The sequence below is a fragment of the Apteryx mantelli genome, chromosome 2 (genome assembly GCF_036417845.1).
Source record: "Apteryx mantelli isolate bAptMan1 chromosome 2, bAptMan1.hap1, whole genome shotgun sequence".
In the NCBI taxonomy this organism is placed as follows: domain Eukaryota; kingdom Metazoa; phylum Chordata; class Aves; order Apterygiformes; family Apterygidae; genus Apteryx; species Apteryx mantelli.
This window is the reverse complement of record NC_089979.1, coordinates 4,842,970-4,867,035: the sequence shown is the minus strand read 5'-3', so window position 1 is coordinate 4,867,035 and position 24,066 is coordinate 4,842,970. Positions and strand designations below refer to the sequence as shown.

Here is a 24,066-nt window from a genome sequence, read left to right as displayed (position 1 = left end):
GGATTTTGCATGGCTCCTCAGTGAAGCAATGACAAGTACTTCTTTTTGTATCAAGATCTCATGAGAAAAATCAGGAAGGTAAAAAGCTTGGCTGGGACAGTCACTGAAAGTGACCTTCATTATCTGCTTATAAACTAATCTCTGACTACATCTAGGGGAATGAATAAGAAGCTGATTTCCAAATGCCAGGTCAAGAATGGGCTTGTTTTTCAGGATCATCGAAATCTACTGTCTTTGAAACGCAGCCACCTGAACATGACAACAAGTCCTTTCTCACAAAACACATCTGCTTTCTGAGTGAGGATCCCAGCTGATGATCCCCTCCTACTACCAAAAGGACTTGCTGCAGAGTACTGGGGTATAGATGCCTTCCATGCATGTATTGATGTTGAAGGCTGGAAAAATTTCATCCATCCATCTGCTGAACAGTCCATGCCTTCTGAGGATAACTTCTTCCTGGAATCTTCTGAGACCTGACCGTCACTGCTACTGAGGTATAAAACCTCCTTCTTCCTTCTGACACACACTACGGACCCGTGGAAAGGTGGGCTTCAGAGCTAACAAGTTGCATGGGGAAACAACCTGCCCATAGCACACACTACTGAGCACTTCTTGGAGGTTCCCCTTGAGCAATAAGTACCACTTGGGCAGCTGGTGCAGTTGAAAAAGAAAGGATGAGGCAAGTCTTAACATCTTGTGGCTCTGAAAGAAGCCATCCCACCAGCCCTAACCATGCCCCAGCAGGTTCCGATTCAGTTCACAACCCCAGCAGAAAAGTACCCTGAAAAGAGAGGAGGAGAATGACAGGGGGAACGAAGGAGGGAGAAATAGCCTTGTGTGAGTTTAACAAACTGAATCAGCTCACTGCAGGATTAGACAACCATTAGGACTTGTACAAAGAAAGGGAAAAGTCTGTGCAACTGCAACCAAGAGAGAGAAGAAGAAAGGCAGAGCAGGGAAAAGGAGCAGCAAGCTGTCAGATGAACTCAGCTGCTTCGTTAAATCAGACCTTTGGTGTTCTGGCCTTCGTATCAGCGCAGAGGCTCTTCTATTGCAGCTACCAAAACCTACAGTACAGGACCGCTAAGTACTAGGCTCCCTTCTGGCCTTCTTTTACCGGATGGAGCCAATGCATGATGTCTGCTCACAAGCTCCTGCTTTACCTAGGCTCTCAACTGCAGAACCAGAAGATCTCTATAATCTGAGACCTGCAGAGTTTGTTCCAAGAGATATGATTTGTTACTTGAATCTCTCGATTTTCCCTTGTGGGACAAGACCAACCAGCAAATGGAACCCTTCTTTGGGACATACCATTTCTCGGGACAGAAAGGATAGCTGCTATGATTGCCATTTAAGACAAAGTACTATCAAAAATTGGCCAAGGTTAAACACTAGAAGCTCAGAATTCCACATCCTGGGAATCCATATTTCACTGTACACAGATAAAAACGAAGGTTAAGAGGAAGGCTCCTTCATCCTTCACCATACCCGCCCTTGGAAACATCCAATCATTAAAATAATAATACTAAAGTAAAGAGACATTTCTTCATTAAAAAGTGGGCTTTACACCTGCCCAGTTCTGCCTTGCTGCCACAAACACTAAGAAAATCTGAAACAAATAAACTGAAGGCACTCCAGTCTTTATTACCTTTCCATAAAAAAGCCAGGGGTCTTTCTGTTTGTTCAGTTTTCCACCTATCATCTGGCATCTTCTTGCACACGCAGCTACACAGGCAATCACACAACCAAATGCTCAAAGAAGAATTAACAATTCATGCTACTGTAAGATAACACCAGCAGCATTACTGGAATTCAGTAATTCAGTAACAAAAACCCTCTCAGACTGCATTTGGAAGACAGTTATTCTAAACCAATTGCATGAAACTGCTCAAGTTATACAGTGCTTCTGTAGTCCTAGATCTCGCACACCTCCAAGAGAAAAGACAGTATTACCCAATGTGACGTATAATACAGCAGACCCCAGAATACTTATTTCCTGAACCATTATAAACAAATAAGCACGCAATTCCAGTAATTATAACTCTGATGATTTCTGACACCATCAGTTTGGATACATTCAGAGTTTTCTGACAAAGGAGGGAATTATCGTCATTTCCAGAGAATAAAATAAAAAGAGGATATGTTGCTTGATACAGTTAACGAGCATGAATGTCCCTAAAGTGAAGGTACAGTGAAGATGCAGGCACAGTTAATACTATGCTTTTATCTGCCTTTTAGAACCAATCTTTCTAACTTTTTTTATAGGAAAAAAATTGAAGTATTAGGTGTTCACTGCATGTTCTTTTTAAGCAACAAGACAGTCCAACCTTTGCTATCTTATGCAAAATGCAAAACTTTGACCTTATTCTCCTTTCCGGAAAAAGTAGTATATCAAAGCAAACATGGGGGGGGGATAAGAAAGACTTGCAGTAAGCAGTGATTTCCTTCCTGCTCTTCTGCCACGTAACTGAGGTTTGCCCCTGGCAGCTTGGTGAAGCTGGACTGTGTGTGCTCCTGCAGCTGGACTGCTTGCCATAGGAAGAGGGAAGAGATACTTAAAATGACAAAATTCTGGGTGACCTTCCTCACCTCAAGTCCACTATTATTTACTCTTCCTAGGCTTTAACTACGGCTGGGTCATCTGGGGCAAACAGAGTCATATCCCGATCGCTGCCCTTCACTGGCCCGTTCCGGCTGCAGCATTATAAATAGTACAACAGCCCCAAACAAAAGCTTCGTATACGGGGGACAGATTTTATTCCAGCAACTTTTGCCTACATCCTACTGACAACCACCGTAACTTCCAATGTCTGGATTAGTCCAGAAGAATGTCTGAGAATCTGCTTCTGTAGATACTGAATATACAACCATTTTAATTTAGATAATTAAAAAAATTCCACAAGAGGCAGTTAGTGGATTATTAATATTATAGAAAGCTCTTAATTCGAGTACTCTTCCAAGATTTCTCTCTCCCTTTACTAATCTAAATATTTTTACAAGTACTGTCATATGATCTTAAACGCTCTGCTTTATGGTATTACAAATATGACAGCAACATTTTGATTATGCACAGCAAATCTCCATGGGTTTAAAAGGTATGTCAGGCTGCATGTATTCGATAAAATATAAAATGACACGCTGGGAAGGTATTGAATAATTTATATCTTATCATAGCTCTTTCATGAGTATTTTATACAAACCCTCTCCACAAACTTCAAAACAATCACCTAACTTTGCTTTTAAAACCGATTAACTTTGTTCTGCAACATGTAGAATGCGAGTTGCATTGCATAATATAAATGCAATTGGCACTTGCGTACTATGTAACAAATTTCCATAGCATAAATTATTCACATTTTATATACAACACTAGTATCACGGGATGCATTTAGGAATACTCTACTTCTAAATCTGTAATTTCAAAATGTTATCTAGGAAAAACTTCGAGAGGTATGGGGGGAAAATACTGATGCACATCCCACAAACATACTAGAATCCATAAAATGCAAGATGCGTAGAAAAGAACGTGCTACATTTCTGACACCTAGGTTTTAAACATTCCTCATTTTTTTGATAGATTAAAGACAGGCCACTAAAGTGAATTTATAAACTGAAAATTGCAAACCGTGACATCTGCTAGTACATTATGCTAATTCAATTTGCAAGAAATTAAGCATAGACTATTCACAGTAATTCTGCAGAGGATTGTACTTGTAGGCTTCAGCAACTGTATTTTTAGCAGCTTTTGCACAAATTGTGGTTACGAATAGAAAGAAGGGGAAAAAAAAAAACCACACACAAAACCCCTGCCGTGAACTAGTAAGCTTAGTAATCTACTTTTCAACGTCCTCTTATGACTTTACTGCTATACCCGGCTCTGTGGTGCTGCACTTTAAAACTCTGAGCTCCCCTCTGCCCTAGTAGCCTACTGTGTCCTTTTGCAGATAACATTAGTTTCCTCTTGTCCTTCTGCCAGGGAAGCGGACAGTCTTTCGCCTCTTCCTCTCCAGCCTACGTCCTCTCCTGAGCGTGCATCAACTTGCTCTTTGCCTTTTCCATTTACCCTGCTAAAAAGCTAAAGAAAACCCAACCTTCAACACAGCACAGGTCACGCCGCTTCTTCTAACCAACTAACGGATATCGAGAAAGCATCTTAGCAAAGGGACTTAGGCTTTGGGGGGGGGGGGGGAGATATCTGCAGTTATCTTTCTGCTGCTCATTACTCCAAGGATAACTGAAGGTCCCAGTTAGGATAGGGAGAAGGAGAAGAAAAAAAAAAAAAAGAGAGAGGGAGGGAGGGGGCAGATTTCACTTCTCCCTTGGGGCCTCAATTTATTGGCCCCTAACAAGTTTTACAATTGCAGAGGACCACGCTGATCTATTCTTTGCAAATTATATTTGTCCTACTTAATCTACATATAAATGCAGCCGCTACTCAACCATATTTTCTTATTTTCATTTAAGGAACAAGCTTTGTCCATTTAAATTTGTAGAGGCGTGCTTATACCATAGATAGGAACAAGATTTGGAGTAAGACTCTTGCATTAAAATTTTTAAAGATGACAAAACGTGAGATGGTGTTCACCAAGTTTTGCAGGTTTTTAGGACAATTCTGACAAACAGCTCAGAGCTTTCTGCTCCTATCTTAGGCCTCCTCTAAATCCCAGGCTAGACTCACGTGTTCTCCTCAGTTTGCAGGAACCCCTTTCCAACCATAAAAAGCAAACCTCCCCACTTCTTCTTCCCCTGTGCCACCCCCCCTCTATTCCACCACAAGAGGATTTTCTTCAATAAAGCAAATTATAGAGTCAATTTTTCCGACATGGCAAAAAGACTTATACAACTTCATTTTGACACTGAACAGATTCACACTCTTACTTCCATTCTTCTGGAGGGTGGGCTAGTTCAAATTTCTCTCTCACATTGGACACCCCCATGTCCAGGTGTAGCCAGTGAACCTCCTCAGATTGCAGGTGGCTGAGCCGTAACCCATAGCAGGCCACATTTTTCACTTTGTGACTGTCCACAATCTTCTGAATTATGCCCTAAAACAGAGAAACATACACTCCTTATAAGCCGTAAAATGCAACAGATATTTCAAAGAAATTCTACAGCAAGGCTTTAAAATGTAACCGTGTCATGCCCTATGCACAATGCGAAGCAATAAATCAGGTATCACCTTTAAGAACGCTAAACATGTTAAACTGAAAGCTTTGGTTTCAGACAACTGTTTACCATTTCTGAAGCTTTGCTGGCGTACGTTCACAAAAGATCATGTAAATATGTTTCCCTGCATCTTATCAGAATTAAGCCACTATTCCCTCTGTGTAAAACAGAATAACATAAAAGCCAAAATACGAAGAGCAGATTTGTGGATGAAAGGGACATGTATTTGTTAAATAAATAATAATAATAAAAAAAACCTGCCACCAGCCTTCAAAATCACTCTCGATCTACAGCCGGAAAATTTTTTAGACTTTCATCTTAGTGAGGGCCCGAGCAGCCAGGATTTAGCGGAGGTCGCCTCCCAGCTCTTTGATTTGCCCCCCCTCCGTCCCCACCGCATTTGCTCCTGAGGTGCAGCACAGATCCCTCCCAGAAAGCCAAGCCATCGTTTGGGAAGGTTCTCAAACAAAACCAACGTGTCGCTGCTTTGCTTGCCGGTACACGTCAGAGTTTGAGGATTTCTTGCCAGCGAGAGGAACCTTCCAAAAAACATCACCTATCAGGTTGCTGTTTGCCTTCCCAAATGCAAGGTTTAACACGCTGGGACCTAAAATTCGCGCGTGTCAGTAGATCGCGGATTAGCAACCTTTTAAGTGCAAGGTGCCGGACTGCCCTCCTCTTACCCAGATTAGAAAACCAGCAGGGGCTCAGCCCTGCTGCCTCGCAACTCCGTAAAGGTACCAGTTGGTCTTTGCGAGGCAGCAGCTCCAGAGCCCAGCAGGGGCACAGGCTATCGCCGCTCCCATGTGGGCTTCTGGGCAACCACGGTCCATGGCTCCTGGCCCTGCAACCATCCTACTGAAAATGCTCTCCAGGGTTTATAGGGAAGCTGCTGGTTCTTGGTCAGAATTTCAGAGAGCGTCGACAGATAGCCAGAAATAAGTTCTTCGGAACCTGGCGGTGGCCTACTGGAGTCAGCCAAGCAAAAGTTTGTAAGGCATGATGCCGTTTTCCAAAACTTAGTATTTTATATCCCAAATAAATTGTTTAAGACTCTGGTTCTGCAAATTAAGCGAGCAAAAAGCTAACTACAAAGAAAGGACTAGGGAAGCGCTAAACAAGCTGCAGAGAGGGGGAAGACAACACACATAGGAGGCAGGACCATGCTTTGGAAGCAGAGAGCTGCTGGACCAACTCATGTCTCTTATCAAACCGCAACCTTCAAATGATCTTCCAACAGCAACATGGTGCATAGTGAGATGTAAGAAAACCCTTTAAAGCCTACAAAAAGGAAGCACAAGCCTGTTTAGTAAGTTCAGAGAAAGAGTCTAAGTTAGCGTTTCCATCAAACCCAGCACGCTGTCTCCAAGAACAGCAGTATGACCACCTGCAGCAGTGTCTTCCATACCAGTGACGGTAGTACCACAACACCCTCATCTTCCACAGACAGGAGAGGGCTTCCTTCGATAATCCTCACCAATTATGAGTCCTCCGCTTGGAGGAAGACGCACACAAGCAGCAAAGCCTGTGAGATACTTGCTGAGGACCGCATCATGTGGGAAGGAAACTTCAAAACACCCTGGTAAATCCTTCAGTCAGAACAAGATTTTCAGATGGCCACTGCCTTCCAGGAGCACTAGTAGCACTTGAGACCGGGCAACCAGAAGGAGCCCAGGCTGCTGGGACAAATGCCTGATGCCAATGAAAACAACCTCCCCACCAGTATGCTGGTAAAACAAATGAAGGAAAAACCACAGTGGCCACAGACTGGTACTTGGGGAAGAGGGAAACCAGGACAAGCAGATACTTCAGCCAGGCGCTCTGCCAGCCTCTGGCTATTCTTATCCGAGTGGATCGCCTGAGCCAAGCATTGTTTCTGTCTATTCGTCAACCTTCAACTCAACTCTTCCGATTGCTTGTCCAGTCTCCTCTTAAAGCAGTTAACTTTTTGCATCCTTCAGCAACGAGCTCCACAGGTCTGCTATCTGGCCAGCAAATTGGTTTGAGTCTGGCTTGAAGGAACCGACTAAAGGATGCAAAGCTTGATCAGGTTTGTTTCTTGCCAGTATTTATGGGTCTTTGCAGAAGCTCGCAAACGCTCCGAAGGCAGAACAGTCGCCTGCATCCAGGGTTACAAGTAACAACAGCTCGGGACTCTGAGAAGCGACAAGCAGAGAAACATTTAACCTCTTCCTCACCCAAAAGACAATCTCTGCTTGGTTAAGCAAAGCCTAACATTTTGGCAGGCGTGCTTTCCTCTACATGGAGCACTGCCAAGTTCTCCATATGTGCACGAACAGAAGACAGATTCATTCATTTTCTTCACTTTCTGCACTTTGTGTAAACAAAGTAGATAGCATGCAGGGTTTTGTTCCAAAATCTGCCCCCTTCCTTGTCCCCAATGCTGTCGGCCGATAATGCAAATGGGGGTATGTGTTCTTAAAATGGCAGTTACGCCTGCTGCTATAAGACAAGAGATGAGTTTGGAAAGAAGAAATCAAGGCAAAACTGGACATTTTCTAAGACCATGGACAACTGAGAATACTGATGCATAAGGTAGTCGAAAAACCATTAGTTTATGTTCAAAAAAAGAATCATGTGGGACATTTAAGAACCTCTCTAATTTTCAGGTTGGGATTTCAAATAGGCTGGAAGAAGTCAGGTATCTCAATTCCTACCAAAAGTGAGATTTTCATGCCTCTATCCCTTTTACATCATCAATCCATCCTAAACTTATCACAAGAGCTATTAAAAAAAACAAGCACACACTTTTTTTTTTTTTTTTTAATAAGGGTGCAATATTCCTTCTGGTCAGGTGATCAGTACCACCCCATGAAAATAATTATCATGAGCATATATTGCAACTCAAAAAAAAAAAAAGAAAAAAAGAAAAAAGAAAAGCCAGAGAGGAGAGTTTCACTGTAAAGCACACCACAGAAACTCCTCTCAGAATGCAGATTAAGAATCGCCTGCCACTAAAGAGATTGATAACGAAGATTTACACCTCTCCTTTCAAAGTCTAAAACAGACATACGCAGTGAAAAGCATTTTAAATATCAGCTACCTAATCAGGCAAGTTAGATGCCCATTAAAATTAAATATGACATAAACAAGTAGTATTGGAGAAAGGAGGTCAGGTGTTTGAAAACGCATCCTAAAAACTTTTATGTGAACCCAGAACGGATGAACTGATGCTTCATGCGAATCAAACATACGTGGCTTTTAAAATTGTTTTGGTTTGTTATTTTAAATCAGGAATGCCTGCGAGATCACTCCACATACTAGCAAATCACAGCTGCAATCAAAAATGGAAAGATAAGGAAATACAGCGATGAGGGCTCAAAATGGCTGGTCTGCAGGGGAAGCCTCTCAAGCAAAACATCTATTTCCTTATTTACTTTTTTATTAATAAAACTGAGAAGTCTGATTTGAAACACTGAGAGTCCCACCTCCGAGTCCGTCTACACGGGCACGACAGCGGCAGCGTAGTCCATTGAGCACCGCGAATTCCCGCGAGCGGAAGCGCGGCGCATAAACAGTGGAGTAAACTGCCGGGCAGGACGACGGGATCTGTTTTATCTGGCGGCTGCTTCTAAACAGTCCAAGGTTAACCTCCGCGTGCCCGACAGGCACGGCGGCCGTAAGCGGGTCGGGTATTCAACGCTGCTGCGGTGGTAAATAAGGCAGAGAGAGCCCCCGGTTCCGGACAGGCTCCGCAGGCCAACCCCAGCCACTGCCCCTACCCCAGGCGGGCGACAGCATCTCCGCCTTTGCCAGCCCCGATTTGGGGAGTCTTGCCAGAAGCCCCCTGATGTTGCTTGCAACAGTGATCAGAATATGTAATCAGAGGTTTCCCGACACACAATTTAACTGCTTAACCGCTGCACGGCAGCAACGGAAACACCCCTCCACACCACGTCCTGACAACCTTCTACCTGAAACCAGAGCCAAAGAAACCTGAAAACGCTCCGCACTCAGCTCCGAGCAGCCCCTCGGCTCGCGACGCTCATCGAATGCTCTATTGAGTGAAAAAACAGGTAAGGAGCAGGGAGGTTTCGACCTTGATTACAACTTTGTGACCTCAAATTCATCACAGTGTCTCCGAGTCTTACGCTAGAAATCCTGCTTGTTACTAATTTGTCCAAAAAGATATTCAACACAGCCAATTTGCCCAATAGGCTGATATTTGTCCCAAATTAGAAGGAGAAAGTGTCCAAAAATAGAAAGAACACCTACAGTAGTTAGGAGGCTCTAGAAAATCAAGACAGACTGGAGAAAGGCTCGGATTATCCTGGACATGTATCAGCAATATTTCGTGCTTCTGCAAATGAGTGGAAACGAATTGCTTGCTTGTAAATTAACAAAGCTGATGTGCTGCTATGAATAAATTGAAGTTGGAATAACATACTCCCAGGGTGACTGCCAACCTAATTTCCCCATTTAGTAGAAAGGAGAAAGTCTCCTGCACTAGAAAAAGTCTTCAGGTAACTTCTCCTACATAGGGACACAGCGTTAATGCTTGGGAAGCACTTCAAATATGTCAAATATTTATGCAGTAAGTATTACTACTCCTGGTAAGACATTTAAATGAGGAGCTGAACAGAAGTAAACAACAAAGCCCCGACGCAAGTTAGATTCAAAATTTCCATGAAGCAGAACTCTGGAGTCACTTCACAACACCAAAATTCAAGCTGTCCTCTGACAGCACTGAAAGATCAAAGCCCACATCCCTCCTCTTCTCATGTTTGCTATCCATCTCCCTCCTGCACTAATCCAGCACACGCTCACATATGACATGACAAACTAGACCAGGGAACTGACCCAGCTGAGCAAGAACTCCCCCAGTGAAGCCCAGCCAGGTATATTTTGAAACTACAGCCCGAAACCACGCTATCAAGGTGCCTAGGATATTGTCATCGTGCCAGCCCAGAGACACCATCAGCTAGGACAACAGAGCAATAAGTGCCTCAGCATCTCTCTTGCACTTGAAGCCATACATAGGTCAGTCACCCAAAAGAGTCCCTCCATGCCATGGCCCAATTCAACAGAGAACCTCTGCCCACAACCGGACAGCGTTGACAACCAGGGAGCAGGCATGGCCATGCTCTCCAACCCTCTCCGCTGACTTAGCGCTCTTCTGGTGCTACTGCACACTGCTCCAGCTTCTTCAACCAGCAGAACATCGTTTTAAACATTTACAATAAGTTTAGTTTTCTGGAAGGTTAACTTCCAGAACTCACTGCGGAGTCTAATGAGAAACAGAAGAGAAACAGCAGGGAGTTGTGCCTAGAAGAGGGTCAGGGAGAAGGTCTAGGTTAGATTAATCCAAATTATAAAGTCTTAACTGCACTGTTAAACCCTATCCTCAGTTGCACTTGCAAAGTCTAAGCGCTTCCTTGGATCCAGTCCTATATGGTTAGATTCTAATGCAGTAAAAGTCCTGTTGACTTGAAGGCCACATTTGTAGATCTAGGTGATATTTTCAGTAAAATGTCAAAGGGCTATTTATACTGCTTTTAGAAAATTATTTTGCATGCCTCTGTCATCCAAGGATATCAGAATATTTTGCACAAATAAAACAGGTATTCTAACGACTAAAGCTATTTTTGTCTAATTAGTCTGATGATCACGGTGCAGTACGCCTTCTTTTTCATGCTGCTTACACACGCAAGTCTATAGTTCTGTGTTCTTGATACCTTTTTTCAAGATTTTAGAAGTGAGGCACAGATTCACTAACAACACAACGCTGCCCTGTCATCCAGCGCAATCCGTGGAGGCATGCAGCACAGAAGAGGGAAAAACCTGTAAATGGCACCTGTTTGCTAGCTCTTTTACTAGATCAGGAATGATTTCATACATTTCCCCATATGTAATTAATGGGAGAAGCCAGTGCATTACCGAGTCTGCTGCTGCTCCTACCACACAGTTCCACTGTCTCAAAGCAGATATATTATTGCACATACGTAGAAATTAAGAGTCTGAAATCTAGCCACTGTGTATACAGCACACTTGTATCATCCAAAAAAATCACATTTGGCACAGTTTTGAGTCCTGCTAGTGTTCACAGGCCCTTTCCATTGACTACAGAAGAACTCTGTGTGACCAATCCCCTACCCAAGTAGTACATTATCAAAAGGATCCATTTTAAAAGAAAAATCTAGTAGATAAGTTCTACTGTCTAATAGATTGACATCGTCCTTCACAGCTAGCAGCAGACATACCAGAACAGTCCTACAACACGCCCAATTTCCCATAACTCTTCAAGCAATTTGCTTGTTTTAGGAGAAACCAAGAAGCAATAAAGCATATCTGACCCACTCAGCAGCGTGTTCAGCTTCTGGCTATCCGAATGTGGTGGTGACAGCCTAGTAGTCAGTCAGAATCAGTATCATCTAGACTGGCTCTGCACTGAGCTAGCCACAGCATCTGCTACCTTTTGTCCAGATATCAGGTAAAAACAAGATGGGTTTGAAACAGGGGAAATGCTTGGAAGACAGAGGTAGGGCTGAGTAGGTGGAATCATTGCTAGAACATGAGAATAAACTTCTCAGGGACTAAGGTTAGACTGGCACGCCTTTAAATCCCTTTTGGCCCTTCACGAAGACAGAAAATATCCTGCTTTAGATGTAGAAGGAAACCAGGAGTATTTCCATGGATGATGACAGATGCACCATACTGCTCCTTAATAGCCTATTCACTGATGGTGCAGTATCACTGCAAGCCTGAGTAGCGCCAGCACAAACAGGCCTTTCCCTTCTTCTCACATTTGTGTCAGTCTGCAAGGCCACGCAGTTAACAAGACTGCGGAACTGATCTGGGTTTAAAAAAAAAAAAAAAAATCAAAAAGAAAGGTTAAAATTAACCTGGACCGAGTTTGCCAAACAGTCACACCACCTGTGCCAACAACTAAGGTGGCAGCAGGAAAAAAACCCAAGCAGTGAGAAGGAAGCTGGCACTGCTGCCAAAAGAAATGCTCGTCTGACTAGGATATCACTTAAGAGTTGTAGACCTTTGCACCAAAGCCTTACCGGGAACTGTATCTCCAGATCAAATTGTGAGGTCTCCTGTAGTGCTGGGTAAAGCACAGCAACAATCCACAGTGCAGAAATACCCCCAAAACAACTTACGGGTCTAATGCAGGCAGACTTGGACAGAAAGGAAACACTGCTAGCCAAAACAGAATGAAATACAAATGCCGTAGGAGAGACTAAGAAATAGAAGTTGCCAGTGGTTTGGGAACATAAAAACAGGATACGGATCAAAAGGGAGAGGCAAACAAGAAAAAGCAAGAAACAAATACTAACACAGTGAGGCAGCTTAATAAACTGCTTTAGTGATGTCTCGACTGAACATGCTTTAAGTCCTTCTCTTTCTAAAAAGCTCAAATTATGGAACTGCTTGGAATACACAACTGTTCCAACCATGCACCTAGGCTTTCTCTCTGCGGAAAATAAGTTTCAGCAGCTGGATAAGGAAACTGAAGAATTTGCTCTGGACGTTTACTCTGTTCCAGGAACGGGACACAACTATGGCATACTCCTTGACTTCAGAAACTTTTTCAGGTCCATCAAGTTAGATATATCCTCATCCTTAGTTAAGGATGCTCCTCCTTTTTACCTTAGCTTTTTGAGTTCTCATTCTGCCAGCTTTAAAGAGGCCAACATTTTGGGTGGTACTGCATAGAAGAGTGAGGAAAAGGCATCTTCATCATGAGCAGGCTAAATGAGCCATGGCCAAAGTATCTTTATTTACTGAAGACTTCTGATCGTACCACTCCGTAACTCCAGAAATAAGGACAGCATGGACCACCAAAAGTTTTACTGTTATCTATCCAGTGTACATCTCACTCAGCTGGTCTTACAAAATTGGAAAAAAACAGACCTGTATAAGAAGCAAGATGTAATGTATACCTGACAATAACGTGGTCTGAGATTTCTGGTTGTTACTACTACACACATCTTTGCTTCTCACAACTACTATTTAAGAATCAGCAATCAGTTTTGAAGGCTGTAAGCTTAGAAGAAGGTATAGCGGATGCAAACTAGGCACCTCTGCAGCGGGGATGTGGACCACGGAGCAGAACAACACTTCAGTGTCAGCCACCTAGATGGGGCTCACGCAGAGTTTTCAAATGTTTGTTTTCTCATAATAATAATAAAAATCTGCTAAATGTCAATTGCGCCTTTGTTTATCTAAGAAATATGGTCGTCCTAATTCTGCTTCGATCACATCTTCTGGAAAAAGAAAGGTTATTTACTTGTCATTGCTGATCGGGATGCACCGACACTGTCTCCATTCGCGGGTGCTCGAGACCAAAGAAATTCCCTCAGGGCACCCACCTCCTCGCATGCCACAGCCAAGGCTGGAGACAGGGCAGAGCAAGCTCAACCTCCTCCCAAACCCCTGCAGAGCCTCCTCTGTAGACAACACCTCCAAATGAAGATGTACTAAGATAAATGGCGAAGACAAAGATCCTTTCTTTCTCTGGCACACGCATGGCTATATAGGCATTCACAGGAGAATAGTGTTTGTACATTTTTTTTATATATATATATATATATATATATATATATATATATTTTAAATGAAGTACGTCCCTAGCGTGACACCAAGGAAAGGAAGGGGATAAAGAGAGCGTGCCAGCTCTTGAAAACCAAAAATGTATTTCCAAGAACTGAAAAGCTGCTCCTGAATCCTTCGCAGAATACAGACTCTCACCCCTCAGGAGACAGCTTTCTCCGAGGGACTAAATCCACCCAGAAAAAAGAGGTCCACAGCCAGGAAGATCCCACTGAAGCAAAGCCCAGCCTGGCCACAGACATTTCAAGACAAACAGCAAGGATATGGTACTTTTAGTCTAGCCGCTTAGGGATAATCCTACAGAAGGCTAGATTCTGTTTAACAGAGCTAGCAACAGGCATTAGTCTATTCATTAAAAGGGCTTCCCCTCATGATCAAGGATTCATGTATGATGTCTATCACTGAAGAGTGGAAAAAGCACCGTTTCCACTCTGCTTTTTGGAAATTACAAGGGAACTTTAAATATATACATATTTTGGGGAAAGAAGAGTAAAAAACATAAGTCCTTTTCCGAGGTCTTGGACCGTTAAACACAACCTTTCCATTGACAAAGGCGAACTTGACTTGGCTAAAAATACAAGATGTTAGGTTAAGGAAATATGAGAAACCAGGAAAGAAAATATCATCCTTACTTTCCCTTGGTATAAGTACTTTCCACAAAGTCCTCTGCTTTAACAGCAGAAATACCTTTAATAGGCCAGTCTGGAGATTTCAGCCCAAGTCAGACTTCCTTTGAAAACTGGAAAGGTTCCTCGGCTATGATCCCAGAAGCCATACTAACCAGTGAGAAGACTTGAAAATAACTTTTTATTTCTTTTTTAATTGCAGAGCTGTTTCAAAGGCGTCTACCACTGAATATGCTTAAAGAGCTCCTTGGAAACAAGCTAAAACCCCAAACCAGCACCAATCACCTTTCTGGATCTTAATTCAGAAGAAATGAAAGCTCTGCTGCAGACCACCTCCTCCACAAAACGGAGAGACAATCTAAGGCATAAAAACCTTAAAGGTTATTTTCATTTTAAATTATTCAGCTCGGTGTAACAGCAGTCATTTCAAAGGAATGTGGACTTGTTCTCCAGCGACAGTTTACTGTTTCTAAAATAAGTGTCAAGACATGGTGATACATCAGGGCTAGATCATTACCATGAAGTACCTGCACATTTCAGCAGTCATTGTACCATTTTCACAAAATAAAATTAAAAAAAAAAAATCCTTTAACTTCAAGAATAAAGTATAACCATGACCCTTGCCCAAAGTACATTCTTCTTTTTTAGGAAAACAGATCAGTACAAAAAAAGAAAAATGCTACTTTTAGAAACAAATATCCAAATAAATCAGTTATAAATGGGCATATATAAATGGGCAAACTAAAAATTAAGGCAAGCCTCAAATAACTGCTGTTTGTCTGTTCTTTTGATCCAGTTTTTACAAAAATTCCAAGAAGTCTGTGCTTTAAACAACAGTGTATAACTCTGCAAATTGAACTCAGCACTGAATTTCTTACAGGGAGAGCAAGTTTCAGATCCTAAAAGCCCATAACCACAGGTATTTTTGAGTTGGAGAAACCAGAGATGTAATCTCTGCTTTTGTTTTCGAAGTTTCTAGATATTTCTTTGGAAAGACCGATAACCTCAATTTAAAGGACTATATAAAAATTCTTGGACATACTTCCACAGCAGATGCTTGCAAATAAGCTTAAAGACACCCAGAGACCTACTTTTCCTTCCCTTGTACCCAGCGATACATTTCTATATCAAATGAATCAATCACATAGGTTATATGAAACCAACATACTGAAGTCAGGGATCAAAGATATTTTAAGTGGCACTCAAAAATCCCTACTCCATGGAAAATACATGTATGTGTATCGGTAACAAAAATTCCGATTCTTGTACAGAGGTGCAACTTCTCCACTCACCAAGACATCCCTAAACATAGATGTGAGCTTATTAAACTGACAAGAAGCAGATTTTCTGATAGTCCCCAAAGAAAATCCTTGAATTTCACAAGATTTACTCCACTTAGGAATGCTGTTAATTCTCTTCATACACAGTGATGCTAGAAAATAAACAGTAGGAAAGAAAGAGAAAACATTCAAGACCCCTTAGGCTTTCTCATTAGTTTTCTCTTGCAGTGGTCAGGAAGAGACAACGGATCTCCTGAACTCTGATTACTCCCTCCTTTCAGCAGATCAGAATTATGTCCTTAAAGTGCAGTGTGAGGTACTGTACAGACAATACCAGTGTTGAAAGGAATAAGCAGATGGGAATCTACTTCTGCAGGGAGAACCTTACAGAGAAAAATCGACCCCCCACCACCACGTCCCATCACTCAAAGTTCTGCTCTTGGGGGATAATTAAAAACGAGTGAACCAGAAAGTTTTAAAAACACTTGACATGTTGACATGAGCCCCTTCCTGCTTCATTTCAGTTTACCTACCATAAGACCTCAAAAAATGAAAAGAGTAAGTGTAGTAAATGGTCAGTAAGGGCCTTGACATTAGATTTCTGCCCTACACCTTCCACACAGAGCTGCTCAGCTTCCCTCTTCAGAACAGATACTGTACTTTCATGCACACATATGTTTCCACATATCTCTAAGACTACAGATACCTTAAAGTTCTTCTTAAAACAAACTCAACCCTGGTTTTTGGGCAGATTAACAGAAGGACCACACTGCACAAACAGAAAGACCAAGTGGGAACAGGGTCTGCAGTAGCAACTTCAGTGCCATTTCCCCACACTGGCATGGGGCACAAGACTCATTTATTTATTTGTTTGTTTTAAAACAGTAAGTTTGGGGTTACACACAAGAAAAGAGTAGTTTAATGGACCACCTCTCTGAGCTTACACACATGCGCACGCCACAAAGCGCCACACAGGCTTTTGGGGAGTATAAAGTGGTAAAAGTCATCTGACATAAATCAGCAGTGGAGTCTAGACTGATAACGTTTCCTGAATGTAAAGTCTCAACTCTGCAAAAACGAGAAGAGTTCTGATATTACTTTAAGGTAATACATAATACATACATCTGATTTTTCTTAAAGAAAGTATCACTTAAAGCTTTTTCTGAAATTATTCACGGGATATGACAAAGATTCTTTTAAAATAAACTGCAAAACATCTACGCTGCTTTGTTTCCAAACTTTTACCTCATACTTTTGGAGCATGTAGTTAACATGTAGCCTAAAGATGGCCTGAGAATGCTGAAAACAGACTTACTCGGACATCAGTAGCATCTCCATGCCGGATAATGCTGGCCCACGTTGTTGGTTCACTGCTATTTTCAAAGTAGTGAAAGACCTTTAAGACTCGTTCCATGGTCCCCGGGGAACGCTCCATCCCAGTACTGAGGTGCGTCTTTGCACTTGAACTTGGCGTGTGATTCAAGTTCGGATCGAGGTAAGCTGCTGCCATGGTTTTGCTAGATGCTAGGTATCTGTCATATTCTAGGAAAGGGAAACAAAAAACAAATTAACTTTAGTTACACCTAAATCTTACACTGATTCATACAAAGTATTTATTGGCAATCCTAAAAGACTCATTTTTAAGTGACAGTTGATTGCTCTTTTGGAGCCCCCTACTAAAATAGCTACACATCTACATACATACAAAAATTTAACAGGATTACCACCAGAGAAATCGCTAGTGTCTTTTTAAGCAAGTCATCCCTATCCAAACGATGTGACATTGCTTCTCAGGCAAGACTTCCTCCTTTATTTTCTTCATGTCTTAACCCAGCTCTTCCCCAAAGCCTCTGAGACCCAACGGTTCAGAGCCATTCAGTTTAACGAGCCATCCACCCATGTCCAAGGTTCATTTTGACTGAACTAGTTAGTGCTTTCCAGTTTTAACAGGAGTTTGCATCCCAGGAGATCTCTCGGTCCGCCTTGCGGTGCCCCAAAGACCAGCATGTGGAAACCCTGACAGAGCAATCACCAAATTGAAGCTCTGCACAAAAACGCAGCACGCCAACATTAGGCTCTCCTGCTTAAGGCTGGGACACTCTCAAATCACTCATTTTGGGTTGTTTTGAAAGCCAGTGCGACTCAATCTATTCGGAGCCATGCAGAAATTCATTCTTCCATCAGAAGCTAACAAGGAACCACTAGGGACATCACTGTCCCTACTCCCATGAACTAAGTGGCTAGTTTTATTATTTACTAGCCTGGTTTCCAAGTGATTTCCAAGTCTGGTGGCAAAAGGCAGACTCCTGGAGTGATCCGTGCATCTCAAAGAAAAAAAAATTGTTGCCTCTAGGTTATGGCTGCAAATTAATCAACCGTGAGCTGATGGTGTGTGAGAAATTAATGTACTACGAGAGAGAAAACAAGACATTGTGCCTTCCTGACGCAGCCGCAAGAATCATTCCAGGCCGCTAGCTCAGACAAGCAAAGAACCACCAGGCTCCGTTCCTAGCTGATGGGTCTCAGCCAAGAGCACCAGGGTTTCTAGCTCCCTGAGTTAGCTCCCCACGGAGGTCAGGCAGGCCCAGAGCCAGAGAAGGAGAAGTGGGTGGCCAGGGGCAGGAGACAGACCTTTCCCCTTCCAGCAGCAGCTAGCCATTATGCAAGGTTACCAGCAACGTCAAACCCCACGGAGGGCCTAGACAGCAGGAATTCAGCACTGTTAATATCCTGGCTGGAAACGTAGATAACATCATTTACTGGAGGATGAAACAGGACTTTTAAGCATAATGCAATGTTAAGTGCCTACATAATCCATACCCACAGTAAAATGATAAACAGGAAAAAAAGAGCCTGTACGTGTGGTATGTCTGCACCTCTTGAATAAACAACTGAATACTATCCGTCCAGCAGAACTGTAAGAATTCAAGACTGGCAGCACTGGGTGTTGTTAACCTCATGAAGTTCAGCAAAGGCAAGTGCGGGGTCCTTCATCTAGGGAGGAATAACCCCATGCAGCAGTACAGGTTGGGGGCTGACCTGCTGGAAAGCAGCTCTGCCGAGAAGGACCTGGGAGTGCTGGTGGACACCAAGTTAAGCATGAGGCAGCAATGTGCCCTTGTGGCCAAGAAGGCCAATGGGATCCTGGGGTGCATCAGGAAGAGTGTTGCCAGCAGGTCAAGGGAGGTGATTCTCCCCCTCTACTCAGACCTGGTGAGGCCACATCTGGAGTACTGAGATGATGAAGGGACTGGAGCATCTCTCTTATGAAGAAAGACAGGGAGCTGGGACTCTTCAGCCTGGAGAAGAGAAGGCTGAGAGGAGATCTTATCAATGTGTACAAGTATCTGAAGGGAGGGTGTCAAGAGGATGGGACCAGACTCTTTTCAGTGGTGCCCAGCGACAGGATGCGAGGCAACGGGCACAAACTGAAACACAGACAATTCCATCTGAACATGAGGAAAAACTTCTTCACTGTGAGGGTGACAGAGCACTGGAGCAGGTTGTCCAGAGAGGTGGTGGAGTCTCCTTCTCTGGGGATATTCAAAAGCCACCTGGACGTGATCCTGTGCAACATGCTCTAGGTGACCCTGCTTGAGCAGGGGGGTTGGACTAGATGATCTCCAGAGGTCCCTTCCAACCTCAACCATTCTGTGATTCTCCCAAACACCCTCCCAGCACCTAGCCCTTGGGGGACCTGCCTGCTACCTTGTTCAAAACCCTCAGCTGCCTCTGTGACCGAAAATTCAATAAACTATTACAGCTTTTGCACCTAGTTTTATTGTTCTCCGTTCTCACAACTGATTGGCTTAATACTTTTAAGCTAATCTTACACTCACCTTAAAACCTCTTCTACACCATCAGATACAGACCAGAAAACACAGGGAAGCCTCTAACAAAGTTAGTCTTGAGTTGTCTTCTCTAAAAAAGCATGCAAACTGTTTTCATATAATCCTTGGCTAGAAAGTTGAAGCACGTATGTAAACCTTCCCCACGGCAGAGTAATACCGACACAAGACGACCTTACATGCGCATTCCTTTTCCTGCGAGGCTCCTCTCCGTGACATTAAAATAGCCATTGTGAAACTAAATGGTTGGAGGACAGGGAGCTTCGTTAGGCCATTCCCTTAGATCAGGTCCTATCTGCACCCAATACGGCAACTAGCAGCAGTTAAATGGGAATTTTCATCTCAAACTTAGGCTGCTTTTAAGCCTTCTCCACAAAGTTCTGCCTCCTTCAAAACAAACAACCCTATCTCAAAGTCTATAGTAAAAAGGGAAACATGCAACTGGTGGAAAATTTTGCCACAGACCAAAGCAACACAAAGAATTTTGTAGTAAAGGAGGAATAAAAGAAAGCCTGCGTTTTAATACTAATTCATAGTATGCCATCAACATAATTTGTGTGTTCATCAAGTATTACTTGGCAGAAAAAGCAGGGAGAAAAGTGACATGGAAGTGTAGAAATGAGCTTTTAGAAAAATGCCTGACCACAGATTTATTATGGACAATCTACACCCCTTGGGAACAGCAAATGGAAAAGTGATGAAAGACATCAGTTGCCATATACAGGGTCCTCTTAACCAGCATAATTCCAGTGGACAGGCAAAATACTAATACAGAGCTAATTTTTGCATAGAAGAGCTCCATATATTCACCGCATTGAGGGAAAAATCCAGGATCAAGCATCAGATGGACAAGACCGGGTAGAGAGTACTGTCAGTTTTCAACTTTGAAAACAACTGAGCACCAAAGATCTCACAGCATAGAGCTGTTTAAAATATTCTCCAGCTCAAAATTACAAAAGCAAGTTTTTCTTCAAAATTCAATCAACTTTGGATTCCTTACAACCTCTTTTACAAATCCCAATGTTTACTTTATGAGGTACCAAAATAGCAATAAATTTGATAGCTCTAAAATTACAGGAACACAGGCCATATCTCTGGTTATGAACCTATTAACATCTCCATTAAACCAGCCCCTGTTCTCGAGTTTATAACGTGACTGTAAAACTGCCCTAGGCCAAAAATTTGTGAGGCATAGTTGATATTGAGGCAAGCATAGCTAAACAACTATTTTACGAGATCGGGTTGGTTATTTTAAGTTATAAAAAAAGGTAAGACTACACAACCAGAATGCTTACTTGAGCTCTTCTAAATTCAAACCAGACTGGTTTGTAATACTGCCATTAGAGATCTCAGTTTAATAGACCAGATTTAGACCTCTTGGTATTAGAACAGACAAGCAGTATGCTATTACAGAGCAGAAACATGCTACAGTGCATGTGGAGACTTAATTCTGCATGAAGACTTAGCTCTGCAGTATTTTATTGGATATTGTGGTGCTTAAAGAACAGGGGAACATTAAGACTGATGGTCTAAAATCAAGTCTAGTCCAACCTGTTTGTACGCAAAGCTGTGTGCCAACCATCCCTTTGAGCTGTCAGGAGTAAAGCCTACCGCTCCCAAATTCTCAAGCTTTATGAAATACGTTTGTATTTCTCAATACTATGAAGAGTTGTTAGAGGGTTGGGAGAGAGGAATGGAGGGGGGGAACCAAACTGCAGAGCTCCCGGCCCACTGATACTTAGTGGCTCTGCTAAGATGTTGCAGTTGCTGCCAGACTAATGATGCATATCATTATTCAGACAATTTATGAGGTTAAAAGGTATTTTAGGGTTTGTTCGTTTTTAATAGCAACGCTGTACTTAGCTTCTCAAATCAAATACAATACAAGAAAGCACTTCTCACTGTTCTTCCTGCTCCTTTTTCTCCCCCCCCCTTTTTTTTTAAGATACAATTTGTTTTTTGATTCATTGCCATTTTCTTTATTCAGGCACCAGATACACTGGGAAAGTTGTATAAAAACTGGTTATCTGAGGTATTTCTTCTTACAAGCACTGCGTATTCCCCATAGCCTGTAGATACGTCAGGAACAAAGTCCATATTATGACTCCTCACTTAGTACAAACAATCAAAGCTCAGTCTCATATTTCACTACCAGCTCTCAGTACTTTGAAACTAAATAACTTCCAGTAATGAGACACTCAAAAAAAAAACCCATAAAAGACATTTAAATCAATTAATTTTAAAAGTGATTAATAAACTTATAATGAAGTCATCCTAATCTCATAAGGCACTCCAGTGCCAATAATAATGTCTTCAGTATTAGCAAATTAACAATAAATTGAAAACAGAAAAAAAAAAGCCCCTCATACTAGCGATGGCAGATGGCCAACAACAAGGTGTGAACATGTTCATGCAACACTGAACCAAGCTGCTGTTACTCACACGGTAACTTCATGTTGCCTTTTCTAGACATCACGAAGTTTTATAATGTTGCTGAATCTCCATATTCTGATTCCTATCTCAGGCCTGAAAGCATGTATATCTGTGAGATAAAGTCCCTGCTAGGCCACATTTCCACAGAATAACCTGCTCCATCTTGCTTCAAAATTTTGAAGCTAATTCCTCCCGTAAGAATCTAATCACTACCTCCTGCACAAACACAATCAAAATGCAGGCTTCATTTCTTTCTCCGGTCCGAGTGTAAAAATTCTACATCACTTAAACTCTGAAGCATTTTCATATTTCTAAAATACCTGAAGTTACTAAAAGCAACAAACCCCTCTGGGTTACTTGCAGCCTCAGCAAGCAATGCTGCTTGACCAAATAAGACATCCCAAGTTAGCTTCCTTCCCTACGTTTGAATGCAATAAAACATGGACACAGCACGCCAGGAGATATCACAAATTCATTAATTTCTCAGACTTGAAGATGAACTGTCTTCTCAGCAAGTACCGGAAAGAAACCACATTAGATGATTTCATTTGTTTTCAGTGATCACTCCCTCCAAGCTCAAGCATGGTCCATGCCAACATGCACGAAGCAAAGCAAAGGTGGCAGGAGGCCTGCCTGGATGATCAGCTCCCGGCTAAACACAAAAATACGAGGGAAAAATACCAGAGGTGGAAGGCCCGGCCAGGTCACCCAGGAGGGACACAGAGAGACACTGGCCAAGCATGCAGGGACGGGGTTGGGGAAGCCAAACCCCCTGGAGCTGAATCTGGTGAGGGACATTAAGGGCAATGAGAAAGACTTCTTCTAGTACAGCTGCACAAGGAAGACTAGGGAAAACGTGCGCCTGCTGCCAAATGGGGCAAGGGACCTGGAAAAGGCTGAGGTACTCAACAACTTCTTCACCTCAGCCTTTATGGGTAAGATTTGCCTTCAGAAACCCCAGGACCATGAGACCAGTGGGAAAGTCTGCAGCAAGGAAGACTTACCCTCAGTAGAGGAAGATCAGGTCAGGGAACGTTCAAACAGACTGGATATACACAAGTCTGTGGGACCTGCTGGGATGCACCCGTGAGGGCCAACAGATGTCCTTGCGAAGCCACTCTCCATTATCTTTGATAGAAAATGGCGATTGGGGGATGGTTCCTGAGGACTGGAAGAAAGCAAGTGTCACCCTATCTTCAAGAAGGAGGACCCAGACAAAGGACCCAGAAGGAGGACCATTTTCAAACATATGAAGGACAAGAAGGCAATTGGGAATAGTCAGCATGGATTTACGAAAGGGACATCTTGCCTGATGTACTTGATAGTCTTCTATGACAAAATGATTAGCTTGGTAGATGAAGGGAGAGCAGCAGATGTTGTTTATCTTCAGTTTAGCAAAACTTTTGACACTGTCTCCCATGTCACTCTCTCCCATGACACCTCTCTGACAAAGTGATGAAGTACGGGCTAGGTGAAAGGACAGTGGGCTGAGCTGCCAGGCTCAAAGGGTTGTGATCAGCAGCACAAAGTCCAGCTGGAGGCCAGTCACTGCCGACATACTCCAGGGGTTGATGCTCTTCAATCTCTTCAGTAATGAACGACTAGAAGAACTAGACAATCATTACAGGTCCCATCCAACCTCAGCTATTCTGCAAGCTGGTGCTTCAGATTGTAAATTAAGAATTTCATCCACACTTTAAACTCCTTAGTTATCCATGATATGTCATGTCAGTCAGTAAACACCTCATGAGTTTACAGCTCAATCCATTTTCACAGTTATTACTAAATATTCCTGCAGCTTGCCATGCAAATATTGACTTGTCTTTCTCAACCTCACAGAAAGTACGGATGGTAGGTACAATTTTAAACCATTTTCCTCACTATAAATCTTGTATTTTGTACAGTCTGCATACAGTTTTGCACATTGCTGACTTCTGGTATGCCATCGCCAGAAATGCTTTTTTTTTTTTTTTTTTTTTTAAACCACAAGATTTAGTCCCAAGGTTGGATGACTCCCTAAAATCCTTCTTAGTGGCACTTACAAAAATACTTTTCTTCTAAGCAAACAATGCATATTTAAACACACATTGATGATTGCATGGCACAGCTGCACACATGGAAAGCCTGGTTATG

The 24,066-nt window shown here is 42.6% G+C and overlaps 1 protein-coding gene across 5 annotated transcripts in view; it reads right to left on the bottom strand.

Annotated features, from left to right (window-relative positions):
* The window catches only part of PTK2 (protein tyrosine kinase 2), a 198,727-nt gene that overhangs the window by 90,758 nt on the left and 83,903 nt on the right, over positions 1-24,066 (bottom strand). For 4 of the 5 annotated variants that reach the window (XM_067290110.1, XM_067290112.1, XM_067290114.1 and 1 more), the window contains 2 exons: positions 16,968-17,194; positions 4,879-5,045 (listed from right to left, as the gene is read on the bottom strand). In XM_067290110.1, the coding sequence (XP_067146211.1) occupies positions 4,879-5,045; positions 16,968-17,162 (362 nt within the window). In that variant the 5' untranslated portion in view covers positions 17,163-17,194. Of the gene's footprint in view, positions 1-4,878; positions 5,046-16,967; positions 17,195-24,066 lie in introns of those variants that run through there. The other variant, XM_067290113.1, reaches the window with a different exon arrangement.